Source organism: Crotalus tigris, unplaced genomic scaffold, assembly GCF_016545835.1.
Source record: "Crotalus tigris isolate CLP2741 ecotype Arizona unplaced genomic scaffold, ASM1654583v1 scf7180000019218.882973, whole genome shotgun sequence".
NCBI classification, from domain to species: Eukaryota; Metazoa; Chordata; class Lepidosauria; order Squamata; family Viperidae; genus Crotalus; species Crotalus tigris.
In genome coordinates this window covers 12,246-23,695 of record NW_024097440.1, presented here as the reverse complement: position 1 = coordinate 23,695, position 11,450 = coordinate 12,246, and the positions used below count along the sequence as shown (strand labels likewise).

At 42.8% G+C, this 11,450-nt stretch overlaps 1 protein-coding gene across 1 annotated transcript; it reads left to right on the top strand.

Moving 5' to 3' along the window:
• On the top strand, nt 1-7,671 carry LOC120316048 (E3 ISG15--protein ligase HERC5-like). Its single transcript, XM_039361193.1, has 4 exons — nt 1-774; nt 3,649-3,775; nt 7,053-7,129; nt 7,319-7,671. Exons 1-4 carry the CDS (start codon nt 102-104, stop codon nt 7,579-7,581), a joined length of 1,140 nt encoding a protein of 379 aa, XP_039217127.1. The 5' UTR covers nt 1-101; the 3' UTR covers nt 7,582-7,671.
• The last annotated feature ends 3,779 nt before the right edge of the window (nt 7,672-11,450 follow it).

Sequence of the window (11,450 nt, the reverse complement as noted above, 5' to 3'; positions counted from 1 at the left end):
CCAAGAAAATGCACGCCGTCAGGAAATAAAACGAAACTCCTGGACCGAAAGCTGAAAGAACTGCGCCTGTGTTCTGTGCGCACAGCGCCAACGTCGGAACGATGACCCCCCCCCCCGAAGAGCTTCGGGGAGGCTTCCAAAGAAGCGACACTAGTGTCCGGATTATTCCTCTTCTCCCTGCCAACCCCTCCTTCCTTCTTCCACCGAAAGCCAATCCTCTGCTCGGACAACGCCGGGACAACCGTCGCAGTTTCGATTTCCTTGCAAGGCACGCCTTCTCCCTGACGTTTGGAAAGTCAAGCCGCCCCCTAAAGCGGATCGCAGAAGAGAAACCGCGCGTCGTTTTGGAGAATCTGCTCGGGTTTTTCCTTGGGCGATCAAGAGGCGAGGATCCTTCTTCACTCATGCCGGGCGCAGGGAAGAGACGCCCCGGAGGAGCCACTAGTTCCCCCGGAGGCTCGCTCTCGAGACCTACCCGCAGCTTCCAGAAGCCTGGGAAGAAAGTTGCCGAAAAGATGCGCGAGCGGAGAGCTGGAGCCGAAGGGAGCGACCGGTTGAGTTCTCCCGCTGTCTCCTCCCCGCCACTCAGGGCTCCGTTGCTCTTGTTCCCAAGGGTGGGGTACCACCACAGCATCTTCAAAGAGGACCCCGAAGCCATTCGCCAGATCAGCTGTAAGCAAGGTTACCTAGCGATGGCGCAGACACCGAACACCGTGCAACTTTTCTGCCGGGCGCAAGACGAACAGCATCAGCCAGCCCTCGTGCAAAATCGCAGTGAGTAGCCGCAGGCAAAAGCCCCTAAATCCTGATGGCCGCCAGGTGGCAGCAAAAAAAAGTTTAGGTAGTGTATAGCTCAGTGATGGCAAACCTTTTAGAGACCGAGTGCCCAAACTGCAACCCAAAATCCATTAATGCATGGTCAGGTGCTGGGTGGGTGTGGCCCATTGGGTGGGCGTGGCTATGGTGGTAACGGCAGACTGGGTGGGACTAAAAAGTTCAATCAATTCCAACTTTGCAAGATCTTTTTTTTTTCTGCAAGAAATTGAAATTGATTGATTGATTGAACCTTTTTTTTTTTTGTACACAGCGGTGGAGGCCTAAAGGCAAAAGGTTTTATAAAACCCAGCTGAAGACCTAGGACTGGGGTGATGGTGTGCGTGCCCATAGAGAGGGCTCTGAGTGCCGACTCTGGCACCCGTGCCATAGGTTCGCCACCACTGGTATAGCTAAATGTCTATGGAGATGCTAAGTCATCCAGGTCATATGGTAATTATCCCAAAGGTGCTTTTTTCACCAGGCAACTGGGCTGTCTTGTTGTTTTTTTTTTCCTTTGAAGATGTTTCGCTTCTCATCCAAAAAGCTTCAGCTCTGAAGAAGAAGCTTCTGGGTTTTTTTTCTTTGAAGACGTTTGGCTTCTCATCCAAGGAGCTACTTCAATTCTGAAGAAGAAGATTCGTGGATGAGAAGCGAAACATCTTCATAGAAAAAAACAAGAAAGTCCAGTTGCCTTGTGAAAAAGCACCTTTGGGACTGATGTACTGTACTGTAAATCTTTGGTGTTCCTCCTGGTAGTTGTCTAGTGCACTGGTTCTCAACCTTTTTAATGCCACGACCCCCAACCGGTCGTAAGTCGACTACTCAACTGGTCGTAAGTCGAGGATTACTCAACTGCTGCAGCACCATTTGCAGAATGGGACTTTTGGTGGGCTCAGCAGGGCAGAGACAGCCTGGACAATTCCTATTGGCTTTTGAAAGCCAATAGAATTAGACTCTATTCAAGAGAGTCTATTCTATTGGCTTTCAAAAGCCAATAGAATAAAAGGGAGTAGCACAACTAAGGAAAAGGGGAAAAAATGGCGGTCTGCATTGTTTGGCGACCCCCATGATATGGTCGTTCGACCCCAAATGGGGTCCCGACCCACAGGTTGAGAACCACTGGTTTAGTGGGTAAAGTTGAGAGAGTAACCGAGTCAGCTACCTGAATGAGTGATGCGTTGAACCTGGGTCTTTCAACACTCTAACCCAGGGGTCTCCTAGTCCAACACTAATCCATGGATCTTCAAATTGCACAACTTTAAGACTTGTGGACTTCAATTCTGGGGGGGGGGGTGAAGTCCACAACTCTTAGTCAAATTTGGAGCCCGTTGTATTAACCGCTCCAGCCTGTTTGCAGTCTTCCATTTTTTTTAAAATGACAAACCCTTCCAAAGGAACTTGCAAGTAGCTGAGTTTATTAGTGTGTTTTGTCTCCTAAACCAGAGGTCCCCAACCTTTTGGGCACCAGGGACCAGTTCTGTGGAGAAGGTTTTTCCGCAGACCGGAGGGTGCGTGGTTTTGTGGGCTGCCTGCATCGTGCAGATGGGACTTAGATTGTTTGTGCGGCCTCGTTGCTGGCATGCCGTGGTCCGGTATTGGTCCACGGACCGGAGGTTGGGGACCCATGGTCCTAAATGCTTCAGCATTCCTAGAAAACAGAAAAATAGGTAAAAGGTGAGGCTTTTTATTTGGCACCTTGGCTGATAAAAAAGAAAAGACATCCTGGAGTTAAACCTGGTGACTATATCCATGTTATTAAAAAATTGCTTCCTCCTGCGATATTTTTTTTCAGCTTCCCTATTTAGTCATAAGTTTCATTTTATTATTGTTGTTACAGCTTAGCAACTGACTCATATGTGTGACGGTTGCAGTGTCCCAGGGTCATGTGATCCTCTTTTGAGACTTCTGACAAGCAAAGTTAACGGGGAACTAAATTCACTTTAACAACCACCTTAACAACTGTAGTGATTCACTTAATGACTGTGGGAAGAAAGGTCGTAAAATGGGGGAAAAAAATCACTTAACAAATGTCTCAGTACACCCAGTTCTGCTTTAGGAAGTACATGCATCAAAAATATTTTTCATCATTCAGTATTTTCAATTATTAATGTATTAATAATTAATAATCACTATGCTATTAACTCTTAATAATATATTCACAATTAATTAATTCAATTATTAATTAAATATTTTTTTCTTTATTTAATTATTTTAATTGAGTGGCGTAGCGGGCTAGGTAGCGGCAGATGTTTCTCTCCTTGGGTGCAAAGAAAAAATATCTCCTGCAAACTCCGTGTGGCGTCAGGAAGGGCATCTGGCCAGTAAATACTCAGATCCATCCAGTCCCGATTCCACCCCGAATTAAGGGATTACAGGGTCTTAAAAGGGGAGTTTTTAATTTAATTATTTTAATTATTAGTCAAGGACTTCAAGGCATGACATTTCTGCTCTTTTGATATTGTTAACATCCACATAGATTCCAGTGTTTCTCAACCTTGACAATTTTAAGGCATGTGGACTTCAACTCCCAGAATTCCACAGCCAGCAATGCTGGCTGTGGAATTCTGGGAGTTGAAGTCCACATGCCTTAAAATTGTCAAGGTTGAGAAACACTGGGTTAGACTGAGCTGAGACATAGAATGGCCCCCAAATAATCAAGTGAAGTCCCTGAAATGTGATAACCTTTGCTTCTGTCTAACTCCCCTTCACAATGTCTCCAACCTTTAGGCCAGCAGAATTTCTAGTGTGGCTTGCAACATTTATAAATGTAGTACCAAATAAGATAATCATTAATGACAGTCATGGTGGACAGTCTCATGCTGTGTCTTGCAGGGAGCATCTGCTTAAAAGAGAAAATCAAGATAAATTCACTGGATTGTGAAGCATCTCACCTGCTTATTCTCTTATCAAATGGAAAACTTTCAGAGCATGATATTACAACCCAAACCCCACAAATAAGGTAGGAATTTTCTTATTATATATTAATGGTAAGGCAGTTGTCTTTTTTTTTAAGCCTGAGTGAACAAGGCTTATGGATAGAAGAATAATCACCATTCAGTCTGCTGATTCCATGAATTGTATGCAAAGAAAAGGATGCTTTTAAAAATAAGCTTGATAGCAGAATGTTTGTGGAGAACTCGGTCATCCAGGTCATGGTTGTCCCAAAGGTGCTTTTCAAAAGGCAGCTGGACTTTCTTGTTGTTGTTTTTTCCTTGAAAACATTTCGCTTCTCATTCCGGTTCTTCAATTCTGATAAAAGAATGCAAGATTAAAATAATAGGGTTACTTTTTTTTTCTGCAAGTTTCTGCTTTCCTTTTTGTTGAATGCAATTATTCACCTGAAAGGTTTCTTCCAAAAGAAAAGGAGTTACATTCTCACTATTTCAGGGCATATTTAAAAAACAGGACAATCACTTACCTGGAGGTGCCACAACATGTATTACCTTCTCTTCCTCATTCAAAGTTATTAATATAAATGTTCAAGAGCCTTTGGCCCAGAACTGAATATTGTAACAGTCCACTAGATATCTCTTTCAAATTGTTTATTTATTTTAGAATTGAATAGAATAGCATAGCATAGCATAGCATAGCATAGCATAGCATAGCATAGCATAGCATAGCATAGCATAGCATAGCATAGCATAGCATAGCACTGGAAGGGACCTTGGAGATGATAATAATAATAGTAATAGTAATGATGATGATGAAGATGATCTTCTTGTTGGAAAGGATCTTGGAGGTCATCTAGTCCAACCCCCTGCTCAGACAGGAAACCCCATACCATTTCAGACAAATGGCTGTCCAGTTTCTCCTTAAAACTTCCAGTATTGGAGCATTCACCGCTTCTGGAGGCAAGTTGTTCCACTGATTAATTGTTCTAACTGTCAGGAAATTTCTCCTTAGTTCTAGGTTGCTTCTCTCCTTGATTACTTTCCATTCATTGCTTCTTGTTCTGCCTCCAGGTGCTTTGGAGAATGGGTTGACTCCCTCTTTTTTGTGGTAAACCTTGAGATATTGGAACACTGCTATCATGTCACCCCTAGTACTTCTTTTCATTAAACTAGACAGTGCTTTTTTTGTAAAAAAAAAAAAAAAAAAAAGGTGCCAAAACTCACACGTCATACAACCCGCCTTGCCTACCCTACAAGGTTCCATCCAAAAAAGGTGCTGGAACTACGTTCTGGGCATTCTATGACAAAAAAAGCCTTGAAACTAGACATACCCAATTCCAGCAACCGTTCCTTATATGTTTTAGCCTCCAGTCCCCTAATCATCTTTGTTGCTCTTCTTTTACTTTTTCTAGAGTCTCAACATCTTTTTTACATCATGGTGACCAAAACTGGATGCAGTATTCCAGGTGTGGCCTTACTAAGGCATTGTAAAGTGGTGTCAACACTTCACATGATCTTGATTCTATCCCTCTGTTAATGCAGCCTAGCACTATGTTGGCTTTTTTGGCAGCTGCAGCAAACTGTTGGCTCATATTTAAGTGATTGTCCACTAGGACTCCGAGATCCCTCTCACAGTTATTACTATTGACCAAGGTATCACCTATACTATACCTGTGCATTTGGTTTTTCTTGCATGTGTATGCGCACGTAGCTCAACTTGTGCGAGCAGTGGGCCAGTAAACACTTGTGCATGTGTGTGCCGGCCTGCTGTTTATGCAAGCCAAGCTGTGTGTGTGTGCATGCAGACCCACCACTCACGCAAGGGCTGTGTATGTGTGCATGCGCCAGCTCGCCACTCAAACAACCCAGTTCTCCTTCCCCCCTCCCACTGGGTCGCTAAGCTGCAAAGGTTGTGGACTGCTGCCCTATACCATTTTAGAAAAATGCTTCTCCAATCTCTTCTTTAAAACCTCCAGTGGTGGAGCACCCACAATTTTTGGAGGCAAGCTGTTCCACTGGTTAATTGTTCTCACTGTCAGGAACTTTCTCCTTAGTTCATCCATTGCTTCTTGTCCTGCCTTCAGGTGCTTTGGAGAATAGATTGACTCCCCCCCCCTTAGATACAGGTAGTCCTCAACTTACAACCACAATTGAGCCCAAAATTTCTGTTGCCAAGTGAGACATTTGTTATGTGAATTTTGTCCCATTTTACAATTTTTTTTGACACAGTTGTTAAGTGAATCTCTGCAGTTGTTAAGTTAGTAACACAATTGTTAGGTGAATCTGATTTTCCCATGGACTTTGCTTGTCACAAGCTTGCAAAAAGACTCTAAAACACTGCAACCGTCATAAACATGAGACAGTTGCCAAGCATCCGAATTTTGATCATATGACCGTGGGGATGCTGCAATGGTAATAAGTATGAAAAACGGCATAAATCAATTTTTTCAATGCGGTTGTATCTTTGAATGGTCACTAAATGAACTGTTATAAGTCAAGGACTACACTGCCTTGCTGCTGATCATCCTCTTCTTCTCTTTTTGTCCTGGTTCTGACTGATGGAACCAAATAAATCAGAACTCCGAGGCTACAGATTTCCTCAAATCAAACATATTCTTTGAGGAAATCTCTAGCCTTGGAGTTCTGATTTATTTGGTTCAATCAGTCGGAACCATGACATTAAACCAAGTCTGAAAATCTCCCCCAAAGATTCCAAGTAATTAAAATTAATAATTCCATTCCCTCAACTATACTACTGATCACATTATCCAATGAAACTATTTGGCAGGCTGTTTAACAGATTGTTTTCCCTCCTTCTTCTTCGTGTGGGAATGACACGGGACCCAATCTGTATAGTCTAGCAAAATGGGCTCCCTTCTCCCTCCCTTTCATGTGGCAACTTAGAACGACAAAGATAGCTTCAGCCAGGTTCATTGAAGCTGACACTTTTCTTCTATCTTTCCCAGCATTAGGGCCTTCTCCAGAAACTGGACCTTCACATACAGCAGGGGTGTCAAACTGCCGGCCCGTGGGCAGGACGTATCATAGTGAAACCGTGCCCACCCCATTGCCGGCAATGGCAAAAAAGTCACGATACATCATGACACGTCATGTGACATTGCAAGTTTGACACCCCCTGACATACAGTAATGTGTCTGAAGTTTGAATCTGGTCATTTATGCCTCAAGTGAGAACTACTAGCAGAGTAATATGAAAATACAGAGCTATTTGTGAAGCACACATTTCAGTGACAGGTGTTTTTACACTTGACTTTCTTGTCTACTTCTTATATAAGAGGTATTGATAACTGAGCAACATGTATTTCTCTCTTTTTTTTTTTTGCAGACTACTGAAAGAATTAACAAACAAATACATTGTACAGATTGCATGTGGTGATCATCATTCCATGGCTCTTTCAAAAGGTACTGGTATTTGTGCATTTCTTTTAACAACTCTCTGATTTGCCTTTTATTTCAGTTGGAATGTGCACACCCCCAGCTAGCTTAAAATCAAGGAAAAGCTTCCATGTAGGCAGAATGGGATAGAAATACATATATAGATAAATATGGATAATTCTGTATTAACAGCTTCTTTTTGTGTGTTGTGCTCAGGAGGAGAACTCTTTGCCTGGGGTGAGAATGAACATGGGCAGCTTGGAGTGGAAAAGAAGATGGGTCACGTTAAGGAACCACAGCCGGTACTAGCACTGGAAGGCATTCCTTTGATTATGATTGCAGCTGGATCTGCTCACAGCATGGTTGTCTCTATATTTGGGACTGTTTACTCTTGGGGAAAAAATACGTTTGGACAACTGGGCCTTGGAGACACAGAAGGTGAGGAGAAATTCTGGGAATGGGGTGGAGGAGGCATTTGAGATACGCTCATTCTCATAGGAAATGGATCAACTAAGCTCATTGTTTCTGAGCTTGGTTGTTTTCTTGCAGACATTTCATTACCAAACTAGGTAATATCATCAGTGCATGATGATGATGAAACATCTGCAGGAGAACAACCAAGCTCATCAGAGAGCACTAAGGACCTTGCATCTTCTAGGACAGGGGTTTCCAACCGGGGTGTGAGACGATATTCCAGGGGGTGCGAAAACTTGGGTTCTCAAAATTATAGTGTATATGTATAATTAGTTGCCGTTATTTCGAACTTTTGTAAGGGGTGCCAGAATATATCAGAAGCATTCTAGGGGTACAGGGTATAGAAAAGGTTGAGAGCCACTGTTCTAGAAGAAGATGGTCCTGAGGATAATTTAGATCAACACATTTGGAAACCTCTGATTTGGTTTTCAAATATAAAATATAGGTAGTCCTTGCTCATTCATTTAGCGACCAAAGTTAACAATGGCACTAAAAAAGAAATTACTTACCAGTGGCCCTCACATTCTTGTGGAAAAATAAAGCCTTAAAAAGATAAAGGGCTTTTACGAAATTCCATGGGTGAAAGAGAGATCTTTATTTTTGCGCAAAAAGGTTCAGAAGTGATTTAACAATCAACAAATTTCTGAACAAGGGGGAGGGTCTAAACTAAAGCTTTATAGGTTTCTTTTTCTCAGGAACAAAGAAAGCATAGATGGAATCTTACATTGTATATGGAATCTACTTTGTGTAACATTCAGATAGTTTCTCACAGGTTAGGTCCATTTCTCATGGGAATACAATGAAGGCAGTTTTTACTTTTCTAAATATGCATTAGGTCATTCACGTACTGTTAATACAGCTTTTGGCTAACACAGCTTTCTTTCAGAGATTATGCAGACACATGATTTTTGCTTTTAGTGATTTTTCATTATTATTATTATTATACTTTATTTGTAAGGACCCACCCCACTTTGCATCTTAAGAAGACAGAACTCTTGGAATAGCTCTTCCAACAGGAATCCTTTATTAAGAGAAAATGGTTGCAGGCATGCTAGACAGGACTTGGGGTTCAAGCTCTCCCATTCAAGGTTTTAAGGGGTTCCCCAGTAGTCCCACCCAATCAACCCCCCTTCCAGTGATAGTTTCAAGTATCACAATTCCATCCCCTTTCTTCTTCCGTCTGGATGGAGACTTCAGATAACTACATGAAAGGCAATTACTCTTCTTTGATATGTTAACGCTTAGAGGCCACAATAAACACACATTCAGTCCTTTGAAGTGTGCTGAAGGAAGTGAGGGCCATAAAGCCCCTTGGCTCTCCCCCTTTTCTCCCTCTTATGGCAGAATCCAGAGAAGGCAGAATTGGGAGTTTCTATGTTTGATAATTAAAGATGAAATATAATTGGATTCTGACATCCGGCCCCTCTTAACAATAAGAGAGATCCACCTGAAAGAAAACACAAGTAAAGAAATTAGTTAGGCTTGTTAGGATACTCTGTGTGAAACTTCTTCAATAGCTTCGGGGCTCTGACGTGACGTTTATGGACCCACTCATTTTGTGAGGCAGGGAGGTGTTTCCAGGCAACTAGGTACTGAGTTGTTCCACGATATCTCATAGAGTCAAGGATCTCTTTTATTTCGAAGTGTTGTTCCCCCTCCACCATGATTGGAGGTGGTGGGGGGGGGGATTTTTGGCCGTAGAGGTGACTGATGCTCTCTTTTCAGCAAGCTGCAATGAAAAACTGGGTGTATTTGCCTGAGGTTTTTGGGTAATTATAATTCTACTGTTACTGGATTTATGATCCTTTTAATTGGAAAAGGTCCTATATATTTTGGTCCAAGTTTTTTACAGGGCTGTAGGGACTTTAGGTATTTTGTAGATAAGTACACCATTTCTCCTATAATGAAGGGTGTAGGCTCAACCCTTTTTTTATCGGCTTGTGCTTTGTATGCCCGCCTAGCTTCATCTAGTGATTTTCTGACTATTGGCCAGGTGTTTTGTAGGTTTTCCATCCATTCTTTCAGCGAAGGGATCGTTGGTTCTTTTGGGGTTAACTCTGGCATAAGGTTGAAACTTTGACCGTTGGCTATTTGAAAAGGAGTGTAGCCTGTGCTGGAGTGGACTGAATTATGTAGGCAACTTCCTTACAAAAGGAAGGAGTCCTCCAATCACTCTGTTGGAAATTTAAAAAACATCTCAAATATGCTCAAGTACCCACCCCGACTGGCAACGTCCGCTTAGTCCATCCCCTTGGAGGGTGGTGGCTAGATGTCTAATCCTGAGGGTCCCTTAAGGAGGGATAAAAATATCCTTCCAAAATGCAGAAGTAAAGTGCACTCCCCTATCAGAGATGATGCGTTGGGGTGCCCCGTGCAATATGTAAATGTGCTGGATAAAAAGTTTTGCTAAGGCCTTTGCAGTGGGAATTTTTTGGCAAGGGATAAAGTGCACCTGTTTGGAAAATAGGTCCGTGACTGTCCAGATAACAGTATTCCCATTGCTTTCAGGCAATTCCACTATAACATCCATGGCTATTTCCCTCCAGGGGGCTGAGGGACTTGCCACTGGTTGTAACAGCCCTTGCGATTTCCCTTGCAACCTCTTTGCTGATGCACAGGTTGGGCAGCTGGCAACATAACTTTCTATGTCCTTTTTTATTGATGGCCACAAAAATTGCCGTTTAATTAAGTGTAAAGTTTTTACAAATCCAAAATGCCCTGCTGATTTTGTGTCATGGCAAAGGTGCATGAAAGTTAGTCTTTGAGTTGTTGGTATATATAACTTTTCCCCTACCCAAGGCAATCCGTCTCTCATTGTGCACACGTTTGTTTTTCTGGAACCATTCATCTTTTTCCAAACTTTTTCTGAATTCAATCCCAGTTTGGCTGTCCAGTTGTGGTTTTATTTTGGCTTGGGTTCTTGTGGTTACTGGCGCTGCCAGTTGTGACTCTGCCATTATTGGTCTAGAGTCTGTGGTTCGTGCACTGTTATATTGGGGCATGCGAGATAGTGCATCTGCCAGGAAGTTCTTTCTTCCTGGTAAATGTTTGAGCTTAAATTGGAATTGGTGAAAATGCTGGGACCAGCGGGCTTGTTTGGGATTGAGTTTCCTGGAAGTTTTCAGGGCTTCTAAAATTTTGTGATCAGTCCATACCTGGAAGGGGATTTTGTTGCCTTCCAGGAACTGTCGCCACGTGAGTAATGCCCAACGTATCCCATAAGCCTCCTTCTCCCCTACGGGCCAGCGCTGTTCTGTTTCCGTGAGTTTCTTAGATGTATATGCACAGGGTTGCAATACTGCATCATCATTTCTTGTAAAGCAACAGCCCCCACTGCCCACATCACTTGCATCTGCCTGTATATGGACAGGGCGTTCCAGCGGGTTGCTAGTACGGTTCGGCGAAAAGAAGTCTATTTAGTCTCTCAAAGCTGCTTGGCACTCCATTGTCCATGTTTGGCTGGCTAGGTTTTTTACTGAGGAGCTATCCCGTCATTTTAGTAAAGTTAGTGAGGGGCAAGCTATCTGTGTTTCAAATGAGGGATGAATGGCGGTAAAATTTTGCAAAACCCAGGAAACTTTTGTAGTGCTTCTTGTGCGGGGTGGTGCCCAATTAGTACTTGCTTGACCTTCCGGGTCCAGTTCAATGCCCTAGTGGGGATATGCGATTAGCCTAGGTAGTCTATCTTCATGTGGAAGTCGCATTTTGAGAGGTTGGCAATAGGTGAGCGGCTCCAGCTTCCTTTAAAACCGACTCTGACAAGTTGACGTGTTCATTCTTTTGTTCAGTAAAGAAAGAATGTCGCAAGTAAACAAGGACCCCCTTAAACAGGTGCTCCCTTAGAACGTCATTGATTAATTGCATAAAGACTGCA

Coding starts and splice junctions, on each gene's coding strand:
- LOC120316048 (XM_039361193.1), top strand. CDS start 102: ATGACCCCCCCCCCCGAAGAGCTTCGGGGAGGCTTCCAAAGAAGCGAC. Junction 775..3,648: donor AGCCCTCGTGCAAAATCGCA/GTGAGTAGCCGC, acceptor TGTGTCTTGCAG/GGAGCATCTGCTTAAAAGAG. Junction 7,130..7,318: donor TTCCATGGCTCTTTCAAAAG/GTACTGGTATTT, acceptor TGTTGTGCTCAG/GAGGAGAACTCTTTGCCTGG.